The sequence below is a fragment of the Mus caroli genome, unplaced genomic scaffold, assembly GCF_978045245.1.
Source record: "Mus caroli unplaced genomic scaffold, Mus_caroli_1 scaffold_7, whole genome shotgun sequence".
Taxonomy (NCBI): Eukaryota; Metazoa; Chordata; class Mammalia; order Rodentia; family Muridae; genus Mus; species Mus caroli.
The window spans coordinates 91,702,978-91,730,034 of NW_028227262.1; the positions used below are offsets into that span (position 1 = coordinate 91,702,978).

A 27,057-nucleotide genomic window follows, 5' to 3' on the forward strand; every position below is an offset into this window, starting at 1 on the left:
TATCATTTATTGAAGATCCTTCCTCTTTTCCATTTTATGGTTTAAGCCTCTTTGTCAAAAATCAATTTTCCATATCTGTGTGAGTTTATTTCTCAGTCTTTGATATGATTCCATTGATCCACCTTTCTGTTTCTGTACAAATACCATGCCGTTTTTATTACTACCGCCTGTAATCTGGCATGAAATCAGGGATGTTGATACCTCAAGAAGTTCTTTATACGGGATTGTTTTCACTATCCTCGTTTTTTTGGAAACACAGTCCAAGAACACATCAAAAAGATCATTCGCCATAATCAAGTAGGTTTCATGGCAGAAATGTATGGATACTAATGTACAAACAATAAGTTGACATCCATAAGTGTAACCCACCAAGCAAATAGACTGAAAGACAAAATAAAATGAAGTCTGATCAAAGACAAATCATTACTTCAATAGAAGAAAAGTCCTATGACAAAATCCAACACCCCTTTACAAGATACATCCTAGAGCTTAAGGATACAAGAGATATACTTCATATGATAAAGACATTTTGAAATATGCTCATAACAAACATCAATGTAAATGGAGAGAGTTATATTTCTACTAAAGTCAAGAACAACACAAGGATATCCACTGTTTCGATACCTGGTAAATATTGTACTTGAAGTCTTCACTAGAACACTCTAAAAACAGAAAGATATCAAGGATAGACACATGAGGAAAAAATTAAAATATCTGTAATTGGAAGTGATATGATAGTGTACATAAGTGATCCTAAAACTTCCACCAGGAAACTCCTACAAGTAATAAATACTTTTGGCAAAGTAACATGATACAAAATTAATGCACAAAATCTGTAACCTTCTGATATATAAATGACAAATAGAGTGAGAAATAAACAAAGGAAACAGGATCTGTCAGAAAACCATAAAAAAATATAAACTACTTTTGGGTAATTTTAACCAAGCAAGTAAAAGACTTGTATAAGAAAAACTTTAGGACATTGAAAAAAGAAATTGAATGAGATGTAAAAAGAATAGTATGGCTTCTGCAGGGGCAGATCACAAGATTTTCTACTCCTCTGAAGATACCACAGTCAGAAAGCCTCCCAGGAGGACTGCCTAGAGGGCGCTGTCTGTTGGAGCAGGTGAGGGAGCCATCTTGTGTCCCAGGTCACTAAGAGACCAGTCTGCAAAGTTGAGAGTGCGGTTGCAAAGTGACACATCTTCTGGGACAGACCCTGTTTCGGGCTGTCATCTTCATGCAGGAGGCAGGTCTGAACACCAGACCTCAGTGAACCATGCCTGCAGAGAGTACTCTGGCCACTGAGATTCAGGAGAGAGATGGACACCCAGTACTACTGACAGAGTCTAGCAGAATCACAGGAGAAACAAGCTCCAGCCAGAGACAACTATAACAACTAACACCAGAGATTAACAGATGGCAAAAGGCAATTTTAAGAATTTTTTTGGTGGTGGGGGGTTTTTGAAATACGGTTTCAAAGTCCTGGCTGTATTAGGACTCCCTCTGTAGACAAGGCTGGCCTCAAACTCAGAAATTCGCATGCCTCTGCCTCCCAAGTACTGGGATTAAAGGTGTGTGCCACCACACCCAGCCTTGAATCTTACTAACAGAAACCAAGATTGCTCACCACCATCAGAAACCAGCACTCCCACCTCAGCCAGACCTGGATACCCCAACACACCTGAAAAGCAACATTCAGATTCAAAATCATATCTCATGATGCTGGAAGAAGACTTTAAGAAGAGCATTAATAACTCACTTAAAGAAATACAGGAGAGACCTTGGTTCCCGGACTCGGCAGAAAGCAGCCTGCACATGTGAGAGTGTGGACTACAGAAGCTAACAGCTTCTGGGACAGGCGAGAGCCACAGAGCTTCTGAGGCAGCGCCATTTTCGGGCTCCAGACATCCGGCCAACTTCCCGGCCAGAGGACAGGGGGCCGCCCTGCACGGGAGGCACTAGCCTCAGGATATGTGCAAGCCATTTTGATACCTGGACTCTGCAGAAAGTAGTCTGCACAGGTGAGAGTGTGGACTACTGAAATTAACAGCTTCTGGGACAGGCCAAAGCAACACAGCTTCTGGGAAAGGTCCTGTTTTGGCCCTTCATCTTCTGCCAAGAAGAGGTTCAAATGCCAGATAACTGTGCACCTTCCCTGTAAGAGGTAAGCTTGCCTGCAGAGACTGCTCTGATCACTGAAAGTCAGAGGAGAGAGCTAGTCTCCCATGTCTGCTGATAGAGGCTAACAGAATCACCAGAGGAACAATCTCTAAACAAAGACAACTATAAAAACTAACTCCAGAGATTACCAGATGGTGAAAGGTAAACGTAACAATCTTACTAAAAGAAACCAAGACCACTCACCATCATAAGAACCCAGCACTCCCACTTTGCCCAGTCCAGGGCACCCCAACACACCGGAAAACCTAGACATCCAGAAGGACTTTAATAACTACCTTAAAGAAATACAGGAAACACTGCTAAAGAGTTACAAGTACTTAAAGAAAAACAAGAAAACAGAACCAAACAGGTAGAAGTCCTTAAAGAAAAACAGGAAAACACATCCAAACAGGTGATGTAAATGAACAAAACCATACTAGACCTAAAAAGGGAAGTAGACACAGTAAAGAAAACCAAACAGTGAGGCAACACTGGAGATAGAAACCCAGCCAAACTGTCAATTACCATAGATGGAGAAACAAAAGTATTCCACGAGAAAAACAAGTTCACACATTACCTTTCGACAAATCCAGCCCTTCAAAGGATAATAACAGAAAAAACCAATACAAGGATGGAAACCAAGTCCTAGAAAAGCAAGAAGGAAATCCCTCAACAAACCAAAAAGAAGACTGCCACAAGAACAGAATGCCAACTCTAACAACAAAAATAAAAGGAAGCAACAATTACTTCCCATAACATCTCTTAATATCAATGGACTCAACTCCCCAATAAAAAGACATAGACTAACAGACTGGCTACACAAACAGGACCCAACATTTTGCTGCTTACAAGAAACTCATCTCAGAGAAAAAGATAGACACTACCTCAGAATGAAAGGCTGGAAAACAATTTTACCAAGCAAATGGTAGGAAGAAACAAGCTGGAGTAGCCATCCTAATATCTAATGAAATCGACTTCCAACCCAAAGTCATCAAAAAAGACAAGGAAGGGCACTTCATACTCATCAAAGGTAAAATATACCTTCTTCTCAGCACCTCACGGTACCTTCTCCAAAATTGACCATATAATTGGTCACAAAACAAGCCTCAACATCTAAAAAAATATTGAAATTTACCCATGCATCCTATCAGATCACCATGGACTAAGGCTGATCTTCAATAACAAAATAAATAATAGAAAGCCAACACTCAGGTGGAAACTAAACAAAACTCTTCTCAATGATAACTTGGTCAAGGAAGGAATAAAGAAAGAAATTAAGGACTTTTTGGAGTTTAATGAAAATGAAGCTACAATATACCCAAACTTATGGGACGCAATGAAAGCATTTCTAAGAGGAAAACTCATAGCTCTGAGTGCCTCCAAAAAGAAACTAGAGAGAGCACACATTAGCAGCTTGACAACTCACCTAAAAGCTCTAGAACGAAAGGAAGCAAATTCACCCAAGAGGAGTAGACAGCAGGAAATAATCAAACTCAGGGGTGAAATCAACCAAGTGGAAACAAGAACAACTACTCAAAGAATCAACCAATCGAGGAGCTGGTTCTTTGAGAAAATCAACAAGATAGATAAACCCTTAGCCAGACTCACTAGAGGGCATAGGGAAAGTATTCTAATAAACAAAATCAGAAATGAAAAGGGAGACATAACAATAGATCCTGAAGAAATCCAAAACAGCATCAGATCCTTCTACAAAAGACTATACTCAACAAAACTGGAGAGCTTGGATGAAATGGACAAGTTTCTAGACATATACCAGGTACCAAAGTTAAATCAAGATCAGGTTAATGATCTAAACGGTCCCATATCCCCTAAAGAAATAGAAGCAGTCATTAAGAGTCTCCCAACCAAAAAAGGCCAGGACCAGATGGGTTTAGTGCAGAGTTCTATCATACCTTCAAAGAAAATCTAATCCCAGTTCTTCACAAACTATTCCACAAAATAGAAACAGAAGGTACTCTACCCAAATCATTCTATGAAGCCACAATTACTCTGATACCTAAACCACAAAAGACCCCCCCCAAAAAAGATCAGGAATTCAAGGCCCATACCTAAACATGATAAAAGCAATCTACAGCAAAATAGTAGCCAACATCAAAATAAATAAATAAATGGTGAGAAGCTGGAAGCAATCCCACTAAAATCAGGGACTAGACAAGGCTGTCCACTCTCTCCCTACCTACTCAACATTGTACTTGAAGTCCTAGCCAGAGCAATTCGACCACAAAAGGAGATCAAGGGGATAAAAATTGGAAAGGAAGAAGTCAAAATATCACTATTTGCAGATGATATGATAGTATATATAAGTGACCCTAAAAATTCCATCGGAGAACTCCTAAGCCTGATAAACAGATTCAATGAAGTAGCTGGATATAAAACTAACTCAAACAAGTCAATGGCCTTTCTCTACACAAAGGATAAACAGGCTGAGAAAGAAATTAGGGAAACAACATACTTCTCAATAGTCACAAATAATATAAAATACCTTGGTGTGACTCTAACTAAGGAAGTGAAAGATCTGTATGATAAGAACTTCATGTCTCTGAAGAAAGAATTAAAGAAGATCTCAGAAGATGGAAAGATCTCCCATGCTCATGGATTGGCAGGATCAATATAGTAAAATTGGCTATCTTGCCAAAAGCAATCTACAGATTCAATACAATCCCCATCCAAATTCCAACTCAATTCTTCAACAAATTAGAAAGAGCAATCGGCAGATTTATCTGGAATAACAAAAAAACCTAGGATAGCAAAAACTCTTCTCAAGGATAAAAGAACCTCTGGTGGAATCACCATGCCCGATCTAAAGCTCTACTACAGAGCAATTGTGATAAAAAAAAAAAACCTGCATGGTACTGGTATTGTGACAGACAAGTAGACCAATGGAACAGAATTGAAGACCCAGAGATGAACCCACACACCTATGGTCACTTGATCTTTGACAAGGGAGCTAAAACCATCCAGTGGAAAAAAGACAGCATTTTCAACAAATGGTGCTGGCACAACTGGCGGTTATCATGTAGAAGAATGCAAATTGATCCATTTCTATCTGCTTGTACTAAGGTCAAATCTAAGTGGATTAAGGAACTCCACATAAAACCAGAGACACTGAAATTTATAGAGGAGAAAGTAGGGAAAAGTCTCGAAGATATGGGTACAGGGGAAAAATTCCTGAATAGAACATCAATGGCTTGTGTTGTAAGATCGAGAATCAATAAATGGGACCTCATAAAATTGCAAACTTCTGCAAGGCAAAAGACACTGTCAATAAGACAAAAAGACCACCAAAAGATTGGGAAAGGATCTTTACCTATCCCAAATCAGACAGGGGACTAATATCCAATATATATAAAGATCTCAAGAAGGTGGACTCCAGAAATTCAAATAACCCTATTAAAAAATGGGGCTCAGAAGTGAACAAAGAATTCTCAACTGAGGAGTACCGAATGGCAGAGAAGCACCGAAAAAATGTTCAACATCCTTAATCATCAGGGAAATGCAAATCAAAACAACCCTGAGATTCCACCTCACACCAGTCAGAATGGCTAAGATCAAAAATTCAGGTGACAGCAGATGCTGGCGAGGATGTGGTGAAAGAGGAACACTCCTCCATTGTTGGTGGGATTGCAAGCTTGTACAACCACTCTGGAAATCAGTCTGGTGGTTCCTCAGAAAATTGGACATAGTACTACCGGAGGATCCAGCAACACCTCTCCTGGGCATATATCCAGAAGATGTCCCAACTGGTAAGAAGGACACATGCTTCACTATGTTCATAGCAGCCTTATTTATAATAGCCAGAAGCTGGAAAGAACCAAGATGCCCCTCAACAGAGGAGTGGATACAGAACATGTGGTACATTTACACAATGGAGTACTACTCAGCTATTAAAAATGAATGAATTTATGAAATTCCTAGGCAAATGGATGGACCTATAGCGCATCATCCTGAGTGAGGTAACCCAATCCAAAGGAACTCACACAATATGTACTCACTGATAAGTGGATATTAGCCCAGAAACTTGGGATACCCAAGATATAAGACATAATATGCTAAACGCATGAAACTCAAGAAGAAGGAAAACCAAAGTCTGGACACTTTGCCCCTTCTTAGAATTGGGAACAAAACACCCATGGAAGGAGTTACAGAGAGAAAATTTGGATCTGTGACTAAAGGATGGACCATTTAGTGATTGCCATATCCAGGGATCCATCCCATAATCAGCTTCCAAACGCTGATACCATTGCATACACTAGCAAGATTTTGCTGAAAGCACCCAGATATAGCTGTCTCTTGTGAGACTATGCCGGGGCCTAGCAAACACAGAAGTGGATGCTCACAGTCAGCTATTGAATGGATCACAGGACCCCTCAATGGAGGAGCTAGAGAAAGCACCCAAGGAACTAAAGATAACTGCAACCCTATAGGTGGATCAACAATGTGAACTAACCAGTACCCCGGATCCCTTGTCTCTAGCTGCATATGTATCAAAAGATGGCCTAGTCAGCCATCACTGGAAAGAGAGTCCCATTGGACTTGCAAACTTTATATGCCCCAGTACAGGGGAACGCCAGGACCCAAAAGGGGGCGTGGGTGTGTAGGGGAATGGGGAGGTTGGTATGGGGGACTTTTGGGATAGCATTGGAAATGTAAATGAGGAAAATACCTAATTTTTAAAAAAAGGAAAGACAGGAGAACACTGCTAAAGAGGTAGAAGTCCTTAAAGAAGTACAGGGAAACACAACCAAACAGGTGATAGAATTGAACAAAACGATCCACGACCTAAAAAGGGAAGTAGAAAGAATAAACAAAACCCAAAGTGAGACAAATCAAGAGATAGAAATCCTAGGAAAGAAATCTGGAACCATAGATGTGAACATATGCAACAGAATACAAGAGATGGAAGAGAGAATCTCAGGTGCAGAAGATTCCATAGAGAACATGGGCACAACAATCAAAGAAGATGCAAAATGGAAATAAGACCAAACCTAAGATAATAGGAGTAGATTAGAATGAAGATTTCCAACTTAAAAGGCCAGTAAATATCTTCAACAAAATTATAGAAGAAAATATCCGAAGCCTAAAGAAAGAGATGCCCATGAACATGCAAGAAGCCTACAGAACTCAAATAGACTGGACCAGAAAAGAAATGCCTCCTGACACATAATAATCAGAACAACAAATGCATTAAGTAAAGACAGAATATTAAAAGCAGTAAGAGAAAGAGGTCAAAAAACATATAAAGACAGACCTAATAGAATTACACCAGACTTCTCACCAGAGACTATGAAAGCCAGAAGTTCCTGGACAGATGTTATACAGACACTAATAGAACACTGTCCCATTTCCCCTAAAGAAATAGAAGCAGTCATCAATAGTCTCCCAACCAAAAAAAGCCCAGGACCAGATGGGTTTAGTGCAGAGTTCTATCAGACCTTCAAAGAAGACCTAATTCCAACTCTCCTCAAACTATTCAACAAAATAGAATTAGAAGGTACTCTACTCAATTCATTCTATGAAGCCACAATTACTGTGATACCTAAACCACAGAAAAATCCAACAAAGAAAGAGAACTTCCGACCACTTTCCCTTCTGAATGTAGATGCAAAAATACTCAATAAAATCCTTGCAAACCAAATCAAAGAACACATCAAAAAGCTCATCCATCATGACCAAGTAGGCTTCATCCCAGAGAAGCAGAGATTGTTTAATATATGGAAATCAATCTACATAATCCCCTATGTAAACAACCTCAAAGGAAAAAAAACACATGATCATCTCGTTAGATGTGGAGAAAGCATTTGAAAAATCCAACACCCATTCATGATAAAACTCTTGGAAAGATCAGGAATTCAAGACCCATACCTAAACATAATAAAAGCAATCTACAGCAAACCAGTAGCCAACATCAAACTAAATGGAGAGAAACTCCAATCAAACCCCTAAAATCAGAGACAAGGTACTGGTACAGTGACTGCCCACTTTCTCTCTACCTATTCAATATAGTACTTGAAGTCCTAGCCAGAGCAATTCAACAACAAAAGGAGGTCAGGGGGATACAAATTGGCAAGGAAGAAGTCAAAATATCACTATTTGCAGATGATATGATAGTATATATAACTGACCCTAAAAATTCCACCAGAGAACTAAACCTTATAAACAGCTTCAGTGCAATATCTGGATATAAAATTAACTCAAACAAATCAATGTCCTTTCTCTACATAAAGGAGAACTGGGCTGAGAAAAAACTTAGGGAAACAACACCCTTCACAATAGTTACGAAAAATATAAAATATCTTTGTGTGACTCTAACTAAGGAAGTGAAATATCTGTATGATAAGAACTTCAAGTCTCTGGAGACAGAAATTGAAGATCTCAGAAGTTGGAAAGATCTCCCATGCTCATGGATTGGCAGAATTAATATAGTCAAAATGTCTATCCTGCCAAAAGCAATCTACAGATTCAATGCAATCTTCATCAAAATTTCAACGCAATTCTTCACTGAGTTAGAAAGGGCAATTTGCAAATTCATCTGGAATAATTAAAAAACCTAGGATAGCAAAAACTATTACCAACAATAAAAGAGCCTCTGGTGGAATCACCATGCCTGACCTCTAGATGTACTACACATCAATTGTGATTAAAAACTGCAAGGTACTGGTACAGTGATAGACAGGTAGATCAATGGAATAAAATTGAAGACCCAGAAATGAATCCACACACCTATGATCACTTGACCTATGACAAGGAAGCTAAAAACATGCAGTAGAAAAAAAGACAGCATTTTCAAAAAATGGTACTGGCACAACTGGCAGTTATCATAAAGAAGAATGCTAATTGTTCCGTTCTTATCTCCTTGTACAAAGCTCAAGTCTAAGTGGATCAAAGAACTCCACATAAAACCAGAGACACTGAAATTTATAGAGATGAAAGTGAGGAAAAGCTTCGAGGATATGGGCACGGGGAAAAATTCCTTAACAGAACAGCAATACCTTGTGCTGTAAGTAAGATCAAGATTGACAAATGGGACCTCATGAAATTGCAAAGCTTCTGTAAGGCGAAAGACACTGTCAATAAGACAAAAAGGCCACCAACAGATTTGGAAAATATTTTTACCAATCCTAAATCTGATAGGGGACTAATATCCAATATATATAAAGAGCTCAAGAAGCTGGACTCCAGAAATTCAAATAAAGCAATTAAAAAATGGGGTAGACAGATAAACAAAGAATTCTCAACTGAGTAAAACCGAAGGGCTGAGAAGCACTTGAAAAAATGTTCAACATCTTTAATAATCATGGAAATACAAATCAAAACAACCTTGAGATTACACCTCACACCAATCAGAATGGCTAAGATCAAAAATTCAGGTGACAGCAGATGCTGGCGAGGATGTGAAGAAAGATTAACACTTCTCCATTGCTGGTGGGATTGCAAGTGTGTACAACCACTCTGGAAGTCAGACTGGCTGTTCCTTCGAAAACTGGGCATAGTACTACTGGAAGATCCAGCAATATCTCTCCTGGGCATATTCCCCAAAGATGTTCCAACTTGTAATACAGACACATGCTCCACTATGTTCATAGCAGCCTTATCAATCATAGCCTGAAGCTGGAAAGAACCCAGATGTCCCTCAACAGAGGAATGGATACAGAAAATGTGCTACATTTACACAATGGAGTACTACGCAGCTATTAAAAAGGATGAATTTATGAAATTCTTAAGCAAATGGATGTATCTGGAGGATATCATCCTTAGTGAGTGTCTTAGTTAGGGTTTTACTGCTGTGAACAGATACCAGGACCAAGGCAAGTCTTATAAAAAGCAACATTTAATTGGGGCTGGCTTACAGGTTCAGAGGTTCAGTCCATTATCATCAAGGTTGGAGCATGGCAGTATCCAGGCAGGCATGGTGCAGGAGGAGCTGAGAGTTCTATATCTTCATCCAAATGCTGCTAGTGGAAGACTGACTTCCAGGCAACTAGGGTGAGGACCTTATACCCACATCCACAGTGACACACCCATTCCAACCAGGCCACACCTATTCCAACAAGGCCACACCTTCAGATGGTGCCACTCCCTGGTCCAGTGATATACAAACCATCACATTCCACTCCCTGGTCCCCATAGACTTGTTCAAAAACATGACTTTATGGGGGCCATACTTAAACATAGCATAATGCAAAATGCATTTAGTCCAACTTTCAAAGTCCTCATCGTCTATAACAGTTGCAACAATGTTAAAAGTCCAAAGTTCAAGGTCTCTTCTGAGATTCATTCAACTTAATTAACTGTAATCCCCAAAGCAAGGCAGGAAACCAGCTGGGCAAACTCCAAACTCTGCATCTCCATGGCTGATGTCAAAGCGGTCTTCAGATCTCCACTCCTTTTTCATCTTTGTTGATTGCGACAAACTGCTTTCTCCTGGGCTGGTTCTACTCCCTGTTAGCAGCTTTCCTCAGCATGTATCCCATAGCTCTGGCATCTTTAACATCTGTGAGTCTCCAAGGCAATTTCAATGTTACAGCTTCTTGTTTCAGTGTCTGGGATTCCACTTGATCTTTTGGACTCCTCCTAAGGGCTGGTCTCACTTTTCCAGCTCTGCCCTCTGTAGCACTCTAAGCTCAGGATGATCCACTCCACTACGGCTGCTGTTCTTGGTGATCATCCCATGGTACTGACATCTCCAATACATTGGGGTGTTCCACTCCAACTAGGCTTCACCAATAGCCTCTCATAGGCTCTCTTCAGGGTGCCAAGCCTCAAATTCTTTGCATGACCCCTTCAGTCCTGGGCCATCAACTACAGCTGAGGCTTCACTTTCTCCAATGGCCTTCCCTGGCCTCTCACAGTGCTAAGCCTCAGCTTCTCTCCATGATCCCTTCATTCTTTCACAAGCAGTACCACCTGAGTGACTCTTACACATTACCAAGTCCAGCCGCAGCATGAGGTACAACCTCGGGTATCTCTGGAACACAGCGTCTTTGTGCTCCCAGAAAACAATTTCCAGAAGATTTCACCTCAGTGATGCTGGTCTCTTCTTAATCACTGCTAATTCCTTAGCTCCAGCTAACCACCATCAATTTTCCCAGTAGTTCCTTCCATTCTTAACTCTAGAGCCAGAGCCACGTGGCTGAAGCTGCCGAGTTCTGCTGCTTACAGGAACTAGAACATGATCCCCTTGTACTATTACATTATCATTAGCTTTATGTTTTCTAAATCCTTCACTGCCTAAGCTTGGCTATCCTGGTTCTTGCTCTGTAGATTGACCTTGAATGCAGAGATCAGTATTCGATTAAAGGTGTGTACCACCATGCCTGGATCTAATTAAGCTGGGTAGAATCTTGCCCCAAGGTCCCACTCCCTTAATCTGTTATCTCCTAGAACACAAGATTTTGCTCCATTTCACTTCCTGGTACTCCTTTAATATTTGAACAATTTATTTTATATTTTGCCTTTCTAAGCTTGCTATGCTTGTTCAAACTTCTCTTTGTGAGACTTAACCAGAGAACAAAATCTCTGCTGGGCTTTTTTGAAACTTCTTTTGTCAATGCAATTAATCCAAGTCTCTTCACCTTAGCCTCAGGCAAACTTTTCAGACAAGGGCAAAAAGTAGCCACACTCTTCACCAAAATACCACAAAACCAGTCTTTATGCCACATTCTGAAATTCTTCTCCTTTGAAATCTCTTGGGCCAGGTCAACACAGTTCAAATTACTCCCAGCAATTAAGTCTTCCATATTCCTACTAGGATGACCCATTAAGCCCCATTTAAAGCATTCCATTGCTTTCCAAATACAAAGTCCCCAAATCCACATTCTTTCGAATAAAAACATGGTCAGGCCTATCACAGCAATACCCCACTCCTGGTACCAATTTGTCTTAGTTAGGGTTTTACTGCTGTGAACAGATACCAGGACCAAGGCAAGTCTTATAAAAAGCAACATTTAATTGGGGCTGGCTTACAGGTTCAGAGGTTCAGTCCATTATCATCAAGGTTGGAGCATGGCAGTATCCAGGCAGGCATGGTGCAGGAGGAGCTGAGAGTTCTATATCTTCATCCAAATGCTGCTAGTGGAAGACTGACTTCCAGGCAACTAGGGTGAGGACCTTATACCCACACCCACAGTGACACACCCATTCCAACCAGGCCACACCTATTCCAACAAGGCCACACCTTCAGATGGTGCCACTCCCTGGTCCAGTGATATACAAACCATCACAGTGAGTTAACCCAATCACAAAAGAAGTCACTTGATATGCACTCCCTGATAAATGGATATTAGCCCAGAAACTTATAGAAACCCAAGATACAATTTCTAAAACACAAGAATAACAAGAAGAAGGAAGACACAACGTGTGGATACTTCATTCCTCCTTAGAATAGGGAACAAAATACCCACGGAATGGAGTTACAGAGACAAAGTTTGGAGCTAAGAAGAAAGCATGGACCATCCATAGACTACACCACCCAGGGATCTGTCCCATAATCAGCTGCCAAACCCAGACACTAGTGCATATGCCATCAAGAATTTGCTAAAGGACCCTGATATAGCTGTCTCATGTGAGGCTATGCAAGTGCCTGGCAAATAAAGAATTTGATGCTCACAGGGAAGGGTTTTGGGGATAGCATTTGAAATGTAAAAGAAGAAAATATCTAATAAAAAAGATTAAAATGAATTCATTGCCATTGTCTGATACCCTTAAATAATTTAAATGCAAGAATTGTTTTTGAAAATTGAGTTTAGACCGGGTGTAACTGTAAGTACACAGACACTGCCTAGAATATTACATTCTCACACTTACAAGCCAGTTCCACAGAGATGAAGAAGCAGCAGCAAAAGTGTCACTGAAGAGACTAGGGAAGCAATCATACCCAGAGCACAAGTTACATAACATTAGTTTGTGAAAGATATAAGAATATTCATTGGAAATGTGTGTCTCTGTGTGTGTATGTGTGTGTGTATGAGTGTGTGTATGTGTGTATATACGTGTGTGTGTGTGTGTGTACATACGTGTGTGTGTGTGTGTGTGTGTGTGTGTGTGTGTGAAATTATTGGACTACTGGGCCTAGGAATAGAACAATAGCATAGTGTGTGCCAGTGCTGCTAACAAGAACACCATTACATCACTTGAGTGAAAAACTGAATTATATAAAATTCTCATTTCAAATATGTTCCTTAACATATTGCATATGGGGCTATTTTTACATATATATCAGTGCACATCCACTGTAAAATCTGATGGGTGTTATGATACTTTCAATTAATATATAATACCCAGTGATGATCTTCACTACTTCAGACTTTCCTCTCTCTAGCCACCATTCATCTTGCATTATCCTTATTCTAATGCCTCTACCTTACTGTCACAAACATATTCATAGATCACATTAAGTGAAATCTGTCCATTTTTATTAATCATTACAATGATACTTCTATGTCTACAAGCATCTGTTGTGTGCTTATTATACAGTATGGCTCAAAAGTAGTATTCTAAGCAGATAATTCTATAATCTTTTATTATAAAAAACACTGCTTCATTCTACTGCCTAATTACTGTTCTCACTATTAATGAAGTGAAAAAAAAAAACATTTACCCAACTGGGCTTTGATAAACATCCTTGTAGAATGAGGTCCTGAGAAGCAGTTATAAGGAAGAAATGGAATCAGATCATCACCCTGTAGACCCACAGTTATCATGTCATCTGGAGAAAGCACTTCTCACAGTGAAATTGTTGCAACATGGTTCCATCAAACGGAAAAGTGAACTTCCCTAATTCCATGAGAACAGTGGAGTAGGAACAGCTGTGCTCTGGGTGTCCATGTGTGAGCCATTCTCCCCAAACTATATCTGTCTGTATGGATTAGGTTATCCCAGTTCTTCTTAACAAACAAAACTAACAATAATAATATTCCACTTAAAGGACATGGAAAAGCAATTAGATACCCCAAGGTATCCATCCTCCTTCCCAAACATTTGTTGTGTCCTCCACACTTACATGACAGTGGCTTCAGAGACTCTCCTTGAAATTAAAATCTCTTTTGTTAAAATTAAGAAAATGTCACCTCCTCCAAACACACCTGAGGAAAGTTACTTTCTTTAAAGATCAAACAGAAGTGAGATAATGTAACAGGAATCAAGCTGTAGGGATAGGAAAGTAGCTCAGTTCGTAGAGCACATGCCTAGAGAGTGTCATGTATGCGGGAGACAATGAAATAAAACAAACATTCAAAGTATAGGCTCGGCTGAGGGAGATGAATCTCGGGTCAATGGCTAACAGAGGACCTTCATTATATCAGAAAATAAAACTTCTCCAAAGATACACTCATATAAAACACACACATGCGCTCACACACAGGCATACACACGGGCATAAAAATAAGAGCAGAATCAAAAATTCTCATTTATCCTATAGGTAAAACAAGAAGCATAAAGAACTAAAAAGCAAATTAAAAGTGCTACAAGAAAAACTGCAACTCACAAATAAAGAAGTCCCATCACAAGGAAAGGTAAAGTCCCCTAATTCCAGGAAAATAGAAACAACTAATTTCTCATGTAAACTTTCAAAGCCAGAAGTGTCTACAGCAATATATGAAGGAGAGGAAGGATGCCTCTTGCTTGGAAGGGATTATAGAATAGAAAGTTATGGATGTATGGAAGGGATTTGAATTTGGAGTATCATCCAAGGAAAAGGAAGTGGTGCAAGAAAAGAAATAAATACTAGGAGTGACAGTTTAAACTGAGGAATGTTAAGGATCATGTAGAAACTTAATACAGTTGTAACATTCAAAAATATATACATATATAAAGGCAAGCTAAATGAAATCACAAAATGACAGGGAAGATGGAACTCAAAATGAAATTTTTCATTGTTAAATGAACCTTCCAGTACTGCAAATTAATTACATCATTACATCTAGTGAAATTGTTAGCCAAAGGGGCTCCATCAGAACTTTCAAATAGTGCAAAGTATTGTTTTGTTTTGTTTTCTTTAGTAATTTTTATTAGATATTTTCTTTATTTACATTTCAAAAGCTATCCCAAAAGTTCCCTATACCCCCCGCCCTGTTCCTCTTCCCGCCCACACCCACTTCTTAGCCCTGGAGTTCCCCTGTACTGGGGCATATAAACTTTGTAAGACCTAGGGGTCTCTCCTCCCAATGATGGCCAACTAGGCCATCTTCTGCTACAGATGCAGCTATAGACATGAGCTCTGGGACTCTGGAAGTCAGTCTGGTGGTTCCTCAGAAAATTGGACATAGTACTACCAGAAGACCCAGCAATACCTCTCCTGGGCATATACCCGTAAAATGTTCCAACTGGTAATAAAGACACATGCTCCACTATGTTCATAGTGCAAGGTATTGTTAAGGCTATTATGTGTTCTCCACAGACTGATGTTAAGGCTCTATTTCTGAAGACAGCACTTAAAGGACACTTTAAACGTGGAGAAACCTACACCCCTGTAGATCAGAGATTATGGTACTGGAACTTAACATGCACACTACCAAAGGAGAAAAGTAAACACCAAACCAGCTACAAAATCTTCAGTCTAAAATGGTGACTTGCCTGTAAGGTACACTGGTACAATAGCAGCCCAAAACTTATGGGAGTAACCAGCCAATCTCTGATTTCATTTAAAGCATGGAATCCATGAGATCAAAACCATACCCAGCACTGCTTGGGTTGTCAAGAACATGAGATTAGATAGGTCTGGAGACATGAAGAAAACCAAATACTAGTGTTCTTGCAACAAATAAAATGCCACCTTATGACATACTGTTAAACTTGTAAATATGAGTCTTACTCTACTATCATCACAGAAGCTTGCTTCAGCAGATGATGGGAATAGATATGGAGACCCACAGATAGAAAATATAGAGAGTGAGAGGTATTAAGACAGTCAGCCCTATATGGGGAATCTCCATCAAATTCTTCTCTTCAGAGCACAGGGAACTCTTGGAGAGAAGTGATAGAAAGACTAGAAAAGTCAGAATGGATGACAGACACCAAGAAAACAAGGCCTTCTAAACACAGCTCATTGGGACACGTATATAAATTCAAAGACTGGCAATATGCACATATCTGCACCTGATGGGGTCATAGAGCAGAAGTATATATGTGGCCCCCATAACCCAGAAGCTATCTCCATTTGATAGCCACTTGCAAAAAAAAAAAATTAGTTTTCTCCAGGGTGTCTCTCTGTAGAAACAAACCACATCATATAAGGATAGCTTCCATGACCTGAAATACATGGCCAAAAGAAAACAATCTTAATGGAGTCTCTACTGATCATTTGCATATCTATTAAGACTCCTAGTTTTGGAATCTTTGAGATTCTTGAGTGTGCACTTGTGTGGTTCTGTCAGTTTATGTGTGATGTGCTGTTACTTTAGCACTTTTTCTTCAATTTGTTTTGTCCTATTCTGATTCATTTATATTTTTATCTTATTCATGTTTTCCTTATAACCAGCTGTAAGTTCAATTTCCAAGGGACTTCGTGTACTCTCCTCACCTCTGTGGGCACCAGGAATTCACATACATACATGATGACCTGTTTGTTTTCTAACAGAGAAAAAAGTGGTGTAGATCTAGATGGAGAAAGAGGTGAGGAAGAACTGGAAGAAATAGGGGAAGGGGAAATCTTTTTTTTGGGTTTTTTTTTTTTTTTTTCGAGACAGGGTTTCTCTGTGTAGCCCTGGCTGTCATGGAACTCACTTTGTAGACCAGGCTGGCCTCGAACTCAGAAATCCGCCTGCCTCTGCCTCCCAAGTGCTGGGATTAAAGGTGTGCGCCACCACGCCCGGCTAAGGGAAGGGGAAATCTTAATCAGACTATATTGTCTGAAAAAATCTTATTTTCAATTAAAAAAAAAGGCATATTTAAGTATGAGGTAAGGTGGTGAACACTTATCATCCCAGCACTGGATATATAAAGACAAGAAGAACTGGGATTATCATCTTGGCCCAGGTCACAGAATGTACCCTCCTTCAGCCTAGGCAGGCTGGTTCAGACTGTTGCCACTGAGGTGGAGCCACCTGCTGTGCTGCTTCTCATCACTCTCCTTTGGTGTTACACTGCCTGCCACCTGCCCTGAGGCCAAAAGGGATCTCCATGAATTTCCAGAGATTACTACAAACTGTGAATTTGGTGAGTTTCTGCTAAAAGGCTGTTCTGACAAGTTCACATCTCTACATCAAGAAACTTGGTGTGACTGGGGATGGGCTTTCTTCTTTATAAATGCAGATTTTATTTTATTTTTTTTATTTATTTATTGGTTTGGGGGGTTTGGTTTTTGGGTTTTTTTTTAATAATTTATTTTTTTTATTAGGTATTTTCCTCGTTTACATTTTCAATGCTATCCCAAAAGTCCTTTTTCTGTGAAATCCAGATGACAAATTAAAGACATAGGTACAGGTGGAGACTACTAGTTGACTTTCCATACCCTATATCCATTACTTAAGGTTATAAAGGCTCATAGACATTTTAAGTTTAGTTCCCATTCTCATTCCTTTTTGTGAGACTTCAGGTTTAAAGCACTAACTCTCAGCCATAATGACAAGTTCTATTTTTCATTTGAGGAGGGGAAAAAAAACGGAACCTATGGCAGCATAGGACTGGGCATTGTACTGAGGCATATAAAGTTTGCAAGACCAAGGGGCCTCTCTTCCCAGTGATGGCCAACTAGGCCATCTTATGCTATATATGCAGCTAGAGACATGAGCTAAATAATTTTATAATACTCAAGAATTATAAATATATTTCTCACTGCTAATGGAAAGCTTACTTAATATTATTCTGTTGCAATGCTACAAGGTTCAGTTTAGAAAATCTAAAATAAGAAAAGGGAATTCATTTTAATAAAATAGCTAATGCTCCTAATGAAAACTATATTTGTGTAAGGATAACTTTACAAGCATTTAGTAAATGAGGTGAGATCTCCAAATAATTTTGAATTGCCTATAAAATACCTACTATATGAGAAGTAATTGTAATAGATTAAACAAATCTATGCAAAACATTTAAAACTTATATGATGCTAAGTGAGTTTTATGATCTCCTATGTCATTATTTATTTTTGCATTCTTTGGTCTTCTTAAATTATATGCTTGTGACTTCTATGATTCTATTGAATTTCTTATGTTTGACATTGACTTGCTATTCTTATCTGTCACCTGTGCTTATAATTTGAAGATTTGATTTTTTAAATAGTGTCCCACATACAAAGTACTTTCTAGGCATACAGTCTGCCAACTGCTACAATTCCATCCCCACAACCCGATTTCTGCTGATAATACAGTTATATTATCTCCTGTATGTGTGCTCTGTAAGAAACATCGTTTACCCTTAGTTGAGGATTGACATTTTCCTAATTTTAGAAGATGAGATATTAATTTCTATATGAGACACTGAAGTCACTGTTAGGTAAGTATAGAGGACACAACAAATGCTTTGGAAGCAGTATGAATACCTTGGGGAAATTAAATTGTTTTTATATTTCTTCTAAATGGGATATTATTCACAAGAACTGGGATCAATTAATTCACACAGACATATATGTCCTGAAGAGAATAATTTATGCATGACAATCCCAGAGCTCAGCTATTGCCACTCCACTGCCCTCCTGGAATTAGAGAAATTCACTTTTCCACTTGATGGTACCATTTTATAACAACCTCAAGATCAGAAGTACCTTCTCCAGATGACATGATAACTACATCTAGAGGGAGATGAGCTGATGAAATTTTTTCCTTATAACTACTTCTTAGGGTCCCATTGTACAAGGATTTTTATGGGAGGCTCAGTTGGTGAGTGTTATTTTTAAAATTCTCTTCATTGTAGTGAGAGCAGTAGGTAGGTGGTAGAATGAAACAGGATTCTGTAATAAGTAATTACAGAATTTTCTGTTTACTATTTCACTTTTGAGCTATATTGTATTAATAGTAAACCTGAGATGCTTGCAGACATAAGAATATCAGGGTAATGATTAATAAAAGAACTCAGGTTTCATGAAGTGTGATCACTTCTATATGTAAGAGTAGACAGGGTCTAGCAACAGGATGGGTAGAGATAGGAAAAGCAAATATAATAAAGATGTTGATTGAGTATTATGCATTCCTTTTTATAATGAATGTACACTGACATATATTTAAAAAGTAACTCCATCTTAACATTTCAAGGAGCCTCTCTGAGAGAGGATTGTATTGAGTATGTGTTCTAAGAATTCATGGTCCCACCAAGGTATGGAAATCTGTGTTAGCTTTCCATCTCTGTAACAAAACATCTAGATATCTAGATATCATATTTAGATGGTAAAAACATCTAGGTATTATATTCAGAAGGTAAAAACCAAGTGTAAACCATTTATCATTTTGCAGGGGTCGATTTATAATATTGATGCATTTGAATTTTGTTTTGCATTTTTCCATTTTACTCTATTCCCAAGTTAACTGAGTGTATGCAATTATTATATGAAACTTAAGTTACAAAATAGATTAACTAATGTGGTATTTATCAGTAATTGTCTAGTGTGTTACATTTGCATATATTGATGCATTATTAGGAAAGTTTCAATTAATGACAGGAGATCATAAAACTCACTTAGCATCATATAAGATTTAAATGTTTTGCATAGGTTTGTTTAATCTATTACAATTATTTCTCATATAGTTGATATTTTATAGGCAATTCAAAATTATTTGGAAATCTCACCTCATTTATTAAATGCTTGTAAAGTTATCCTTACACAAATGTAATTTTCATTAAGAGTATTAGTTATTTTATTAAAATGAACTCCTTTTTCTTATTTTAGATTTTCTAAACTGAACCTTGTAGCATTGCAACAGAATAATATTAAGTAAGCTTTCCATTAGCAGTGAGAAATATATTTATAATTCTTGAGTATTATAAAATTATTTAGCTCATGTCTCTAGCTGCATATATAGCAGAAGATGGCCTAGTTGGCCATCATTGGGAAGAGAGGCCCCTTGGTCTTGCCTCAGTACAGGGGAAAGCCAGGGCCAAGAAGTGGGAGTGGGTGGGTAGGGGAGTGGCGGGGGAGGGTAAGGGGGACTTTTGGGATAGCATGTGAAATGTAAATGAAGAAAATACCTAATTAAAAAATTATTTAAAGTAAGTCACTAAGGTTTTCTGTAACAGTAACAAAATAAAGTTGCTTGCTAAAATACACACACACACACACACACACAGAGGCAAGTAATTTAAGTGTAGGTAATGAATATCAGAAGTTCATTTTTTCCCTGGAATGCCAGTTACTAATATATATAGGAGATTAAAATGGAGAATGAAGGCAGGTGTGGTTGCACAGGCCTATGGTACTAGCACTTTCAAGGATAAGATAAGAGAATCATAGGTTTGATTCAAGTCAGTCTGAAATTAGTTGAGATCCTATCTCTGCCTGCCTGCCTGACTGCCTGCCTGCCTGCCTGACTGACTGCCTGCCTGCCTGTCTGCATTTCTCTCATACACAGAAACACAAGTAAAAGAAATTCTAAGTGGAAAACTGAGAATGTCAAATTATAATATTATTGTGAATGAAATGGAACAAAATAATGCCAGTATCCACCATTAATTTCCTGGCCCAGGGTATCAGTGACATAAAAACCAGTTGTTAGAAACATGAGTTCATTTTGCAAGTATTCTAGAATTTTCAGTTTTGAATAATTTACTTTAAGTCTGCACTAGTGCCCTAGGCAGGACCATTTTGGATCTGACCAGGTCACCCAGAAAACAAAGGACATACCTCCATTTCCCTTTATGTTCATTTTAGTTCATGAAGATATTTGAGATGACTCTCAATTTTTCATTCATGTGATGTAAACATATACACAGTAGCAGCTCTATAACACACTATGCTTGTTATCTATTCTTAGACCTGGTAGTCCAATAATTTCTATGTCTCTGTATCCTCTCTCTCCTCTCTTTTGCACACACACACACACACACACACACACACACACACACACGTGCACACACACACATTTGAAGTCAACATTCTCATATATTTTCCAAACTAACACCATACAACTTGTGATGAAGCTCAGAAATGATTGCTTCCCCACAGTCTCTGCAGTGATACTTCTGCTGTTGCTGCTTCATCTCAAGTGAACTGGGTTGTAACTGTGAAGTTATAATATTCTACTCAATACCTGTATGTTTCCAGTTACACCTACACTACAGTTAAGTTCCAAATAAGAGTTCATGCATTTAAATTATTTAATAGTATCAGGTAAGAGCTATGAGTTAATTATTTAATATGACTTAATTAAAAAGTACTAAGTTCCAATTCATTCACAAGAAACTCACATGGGCAGCAAAGTTAAGACTCTTGTTTAAAAGTGTAAAAGTTGTGTGGGTGCTAATGACCTATGATAATAGTGGGGACCTTGTTTTTCACTGAATGGGAAGGAATCTCTTTCAAAATAGAAGTTACAAAACAGCATCATTATGTGATCATTTTCAGCAAGCCCATGTTTGTCATAATGTATAGAAAATAGAGATTGTCTTAGTGTCACATGTTCCCTCTTGTTGGAGGCTCATAGTTCCACATTTTCAGATGAGATTATGTAATGTGTAGTAACTAGAGTAACCAGGAAAGAAAAACGGAACCTATGGCAGCATAGGACTGTGCATTGGAGCAATAGAGAGCAGAACTGCAGCGTACAAGTGTCTTATCAGGAAAAGAATAAAGGGGGGGGGTGTCTTAGAGTGTGGAAGGGGATAATTATAGAAGAAAGAGGTAGGCAGGTAAAATATTAACATGGATAGCTGAAAAGCCACAACTCCCCATTCTATTAACAATTTACAATCCCCCCTCAAATGAAAAATAATACTTGTCTTTGAAGCTGATAGTTAGTGCTTTAAACCTGAAGTCTCACAAAAGGTGATGAGAATGGGAACTAAATTCAAAATGTCTATGAGCGTTTATAACCATAAGTAATGGATATAGGGTGTGCAAAGTCCACTAGTAATCTCTACCTGTACCTATGTCTTTAATTTGTAGTCTGGATTTCACAGAAAAGGGAACATAAAAATACATGAATTGAGAAAGATATTTTGCTAATTAAAATAGTGGGATTATCATGAATTAGCACTATGATTTTATTAGAATTATGACTCGAAATGTACTTGCAAAATAGAGCACAGTAAATATTAAATATAAAACTGAATTACCTCAGTTTTATGTATATCTTTTGTGACTATTTTCCAAATCAACATACGTTTATTTAGTTGTACAAATGTGAATAATACTCTTTGCTTCTAACTACTGTTTAGATGTTAGGAATAAAATGAGACATTTTAAATCAATAGGATTGGATTTTTCTTGCATGAGTCTTAGGTGCAATACAGGTTCACAAGTTGTAAATTTCATATAAATATGTATGAATACATTTATTATCTATAACATGAAATGAATGTAGAAATGTAGACTATGATGCACAGTCTGGGTCATCAAAAAAAGCCACAGGCTAATAAAGAACTAATATGGAAAAATAGACTTATGATATAAATATATTTTCCAGTGTATCACAAGCTTGATGTATGCTCTATTATTTTTTCAGATATATGAAATAAATTTCCAATATGCTGTTAAGATGAATACATTCTTCACTTATGTCCTCATTCAAAAATGTTCTTTATTTCCAAACCGGACTTGGAGTCCTAGCCAATATAGTTCTTCTGTTTTTCTATATTTTCATAATCCTAGGTCACAGACCTAAGCCCACAGACCTGATCTCCTGTCAACTGTCCTTTGTTCACATAATGGTGGTCCTCATTGGAGGGGATATTTTGCTTGCAGACATATTTGAGTCACTGAACATTGGGAATGACTTCAAATGCAAGACAACATTCTACTTATTCAGAGTGATGAGAGGCCTCTCTATCTGCATCACCTGCCTCCTGAGTGTGTTCCAGGCTGTCACTATCAGTCCCAATAACTCTGTGTGGGCAAAATTTAAACAAAAACTAAGAAAATACATGACCCATGTTTTCTTATGTATTTGGTTTTTCAATTTTTCCTTCAGTACTAACCAGATCTTTTATGTTGGTGGTTTTACCAATGTGAGTGAGACCAACCAGATGCAGGTCACTAAATCCTGCTCACTCTTACCCATGAACTACATCATCAGGGGACTGATTTTTACAATATCAATCTCCAGAGATGTGTTTCTGGTAGGAGTCATGCTGACCACAAGTGTATACATGGTTATTTTCTTGTTCAGGCATCAGAGGCAATGCAAGCATCTTCATAGCTTCAGCCACTTGAGAGAATCCCCTGAGAAAAGGGCCACGCAGACCATCATGCTGCTGGTGTCTTTCTTTGTTGTCCTGTACTGGATGGACTTCATCATCTCATTCACCTCAGAAATGTTACGGATGTATGACCCAGTCATCCTGACTCTTCAGAAGTTTATGATGTATGCCTATCCCACGGTTACCCCTTTGGTACAAATCAGTTCTGATAACAGAATAATAATTATGCTGAAAAATATTCAGTCAAAGCACCACCATAGTTTTTCTTAAAAGACTTTTTCTTTTATTTAAAATTACTAATTCATTACTCATTTCTATCAGTGTGTGCTGTGGCAAGTGTGTATGTATGTTTGTATTTCTGGTGCCCACATAGGTAAGAAGATATCATAGGATTCCTTGGATTTAGTCTTACAGATAAGTAAAAAGAATCGTTCTGTATAGCCTCAGTGGGGTTTTCCCCCTAAAATACAGTCTTTTAAAAGAACTTTAATTGTCTTGATGTATACTTGGAATTGGTTTGCAAGAACTTTATTGAGTATTTTTGCATTGATATTCATAGGGAAATTGGCCTGAAGTTCTCTTTGCACACCCTCATAGAAGTGGGAGGAGGGGGAATGTGATAGGGAGTTTCTGAGGTGGGTAATCTGGAAAGGGGATAACATTTCAAATGTAAATAAATAAAGTATCCAATAAAAAATTTGTCTAATAGCAAAGCAAGGTTTTTTATACCATTTAAATAAAATTTGTTGCATTACACATAAACATTTCTTTTTGTTTCTCTTGTCAATTTCTAGAGTTCTTAAGTTAATTGTAACAGTTGATCTTTCCACATGAGTTCTATTTCCTTTCCTATGATCCATGAATATTCCCTTGCTGCTGAGTTTACTCAAAAGAATGTCCTTGCTAGCTGAGAGGAAAGGATGGACCATCTAGAGACTGTCATATCCAGGGATCCATCCCATAATCAGCTTCCAAACGCTGACACCAATGCATACACTAACAAGATTTTGCTGAAAAGACCCAGATATAGCTGTCTCTTGTGAGACTATGCCGGGGCCTGGCAAACACAGAAGTGGATGCTCACAGTCAGCTATTGGATGGATCACAGGATCCCCAATGGAGGAGCTAGAGATAGTACCCAAGGAGCTGAAGGGATCTGCAATCCTATAGGTGGAACAACAATATGAACTAACCAATACCCCGCCCCCTTGGAGCTCCTGTCTCTAACTGCATATGAATCAGAAGATGGCCTAGTTGGCCATCAGTGGAAAGAGAGGCCAATTGGTCATGTAAACTTTATATGCCTCAGTACAGGGGAGTGCCAGGGCCAAGAAGTGGGAGTGGGTGGGGGAGCCTGTGCGGGACTTTTGGGATAGCATTGGAAATGTAAAAGAAATAAATACCCAATTTAAAAAAAAAAGAAAGGGATTCTCACATATCTCCATGGAATGCATACTTTAATAATTTAATTACATATAGACCATTTAATTATGCTTCCAAAAATGGATACATTGAAATAAAATATGACATTAACAGAATTTACTAGGTTATTTTTTACTTTTGCCTTTGATTATCTTTTCTAGAGATTTCAGTAGATGTATAAAAATTAAAATGCATAATAAAAAAATTTTTGGATTTCAGCAAGATTTTGCTGAAAGGAACCTGATATAGCTGTCTCCTGTGAGGCTATGCTAGTGCCTGGCAAACACAGAAGTGGATGCTCACAGTCAGCTATTGGATGGAACACAGGGCCCCCAATGGAGGAGCTAGAGAAAGTACCCAAGAAGCTGAAGGGGTCTGCAACCCTATAGGTGGAACAACAATATGAACTAACCAGTACCCCCAGAGCTCATGTCTCTAGCTGCATATGTAGCAAAAGATGGCCTAGTTGGCCATCACTGGGAAGAGAGGACCATTGGTCTTGCAAACTTTATATGCCTCAGTACAGTGGAACCCCAGGGCAAAGAAGTGGGAGTTAGTGGGTAGGGGAGCAGGGTAGGGATGGGTATAAGGGACTTTATACTAAACCTAAAGTAATTCAAGAAGTATTATTTGGGCTGAAGAAAAGAATGAGGATAGGAGTGAGACAGAGGAAAAAATATGAAGCCATAATTATCAAAACAAAATTACCAAAAAGTTTACAACACCAAAAACCAACAACAATGATGATCAGAACTAACACACACATTTCAATAATAATTCACACATGAAAGGCCTGAATTCTCCACTCAAAACACAGAGGGTGGATGAAAATGCAGCTGTCTGCTGCCTACAATAAACACACCTTAGTTTAAGAGACAGGCACCAGCTTTGAGTAAAATAATAGGCAAGAGTATTCCAGTCAAATGGAATCATTAAGACAGCAGGAATTACTATCCAAACTTCTGCGAAAATAGATCACATTCCCAAAGGGATTGCAAAAATCAATACCAGCATCCAGGATTAAGGAGGTCCAGAGGTAATGGTTATCACTAAATCTCACTATACATTATTTGGCCTGTATGAAAACAACAGATGGATAACTCAACTCTGAGGCAATCATTCATGGAGAATGACTGTTGACTATAAGGACCCAAGTATGGGGGTTTCTTCAGCTGTATTTGTTTCTACAGGATGTGAATTATTTTCTCGAGCTTATTAACATGTTTGTTGATACCTATAAGCAGAAAATAACATCACAGAATCTTTTTTTATTTTTTTTTATTTTTTTATTTTTTTTATTTTTATTTTTAATATTTTTATTACATATTTTCCTCAATTACATTTCAATGCAATCCCAAAAGTCCCCCATAGCGCCCCCCACTTCCCTACCCACCCATTCCCATTCTTTTGGCCCTAGCATTCCCCTATATTGGGGCATATAAAGTTTGCAAGTCCAATGGGCCTCTCTTTCCAGTGATGGCCGCCTAGGCCATCTTTCGATACATATGCAGCTAGAGATAAGAGCTCCGGGGTACTGGTTATAGTACATCATGTTGTTCCAACAATAGGGTTGCAGATCCCTTTAGCTCCTTGGGTACTTTCTCTAGCTTCTCCATTGGGAGCCCTGTGATACATCCAATAGCTGACTGTGAGCATCCACTCCTGTGTTTGCTAGGCCCCGGCATCGTCTCACAAGAGACAGCTATATTTGGGTCCTTTCAGCAAAATCTTGCTAGTGTATGCAATGGTGTCAGCGTTTAGAAGCTGATTATGGGATGGATCCCTGGATACAGCAGTCTCTAAATGGTCCATCCTTTCATCACAGCTACGAACTTTGTCTCTGTAACTCCTTCCCTGGGTATTTTGTTCCCAATTCTAAGAAGGGGCACAGTGTCCACACTTTGGTCTTAATTCTTCTTGAGTTTCATGCATTTAGCAAATTGTATCTTATATCTTGGGTATCCTAAGTTTTGGGCTAATATCCACTTATCAGTGAATATATTTTGTGTGAGTTCTTTTGTGATTGTGTTACCTCACTCAAGATGATGCCCTCCAGGTCCATCCATTTTGCTAGGAATTTCATAAATTCATTCTTTTTAATAGCTGAGTAGTACTCCATTGTGTAAATGTACCATAATTTCTGTATCCATTCCTCTGTTGAGGGACATCTGGGTT

The 27,057-nt window shown here is 38.5% G+C and overlaps 1 protein-coding gene across 2 annotated transcripts; it reads left to right on the forward strand.

The window, feature by feature from the left end:
• The first annotated feature begins 18,770 nt into the window (after positions 1–18,770).
• Positions 18,771–24,173, forward strand: LOC110287673 (vomeronasal type-1 receptor 90-like). Of its 2 annotated transcripts, none has more exons than XM_021154232.2 (2): positions 18,771–18,992; positions 22,767–24,173. In XM_021154232.2, exon 2 carries the CDS (start codon positions 22,819–22,821, stop codon positions 23,728–23,730), a length of 912 nt encoding a protein of 303 aa, XP_021009891.1. In that variant the 5' UTR covers positions 18,771–18,992; positions 22,767–22,818; the 3' UTR covers positions 23,731–24,173. The 2 variants fall into 2 exon arrangements, with proteins under 2 accessions (XP_021009891.1, XP_085695813.1); XM_085839687.1 differs by having other exon boundaries at positions 18,788–18,992; positions 22,913–24,173.
• The last annotated feature ends 2,884 nt before the right edge of the window (positions 24,174–27,057 follow it).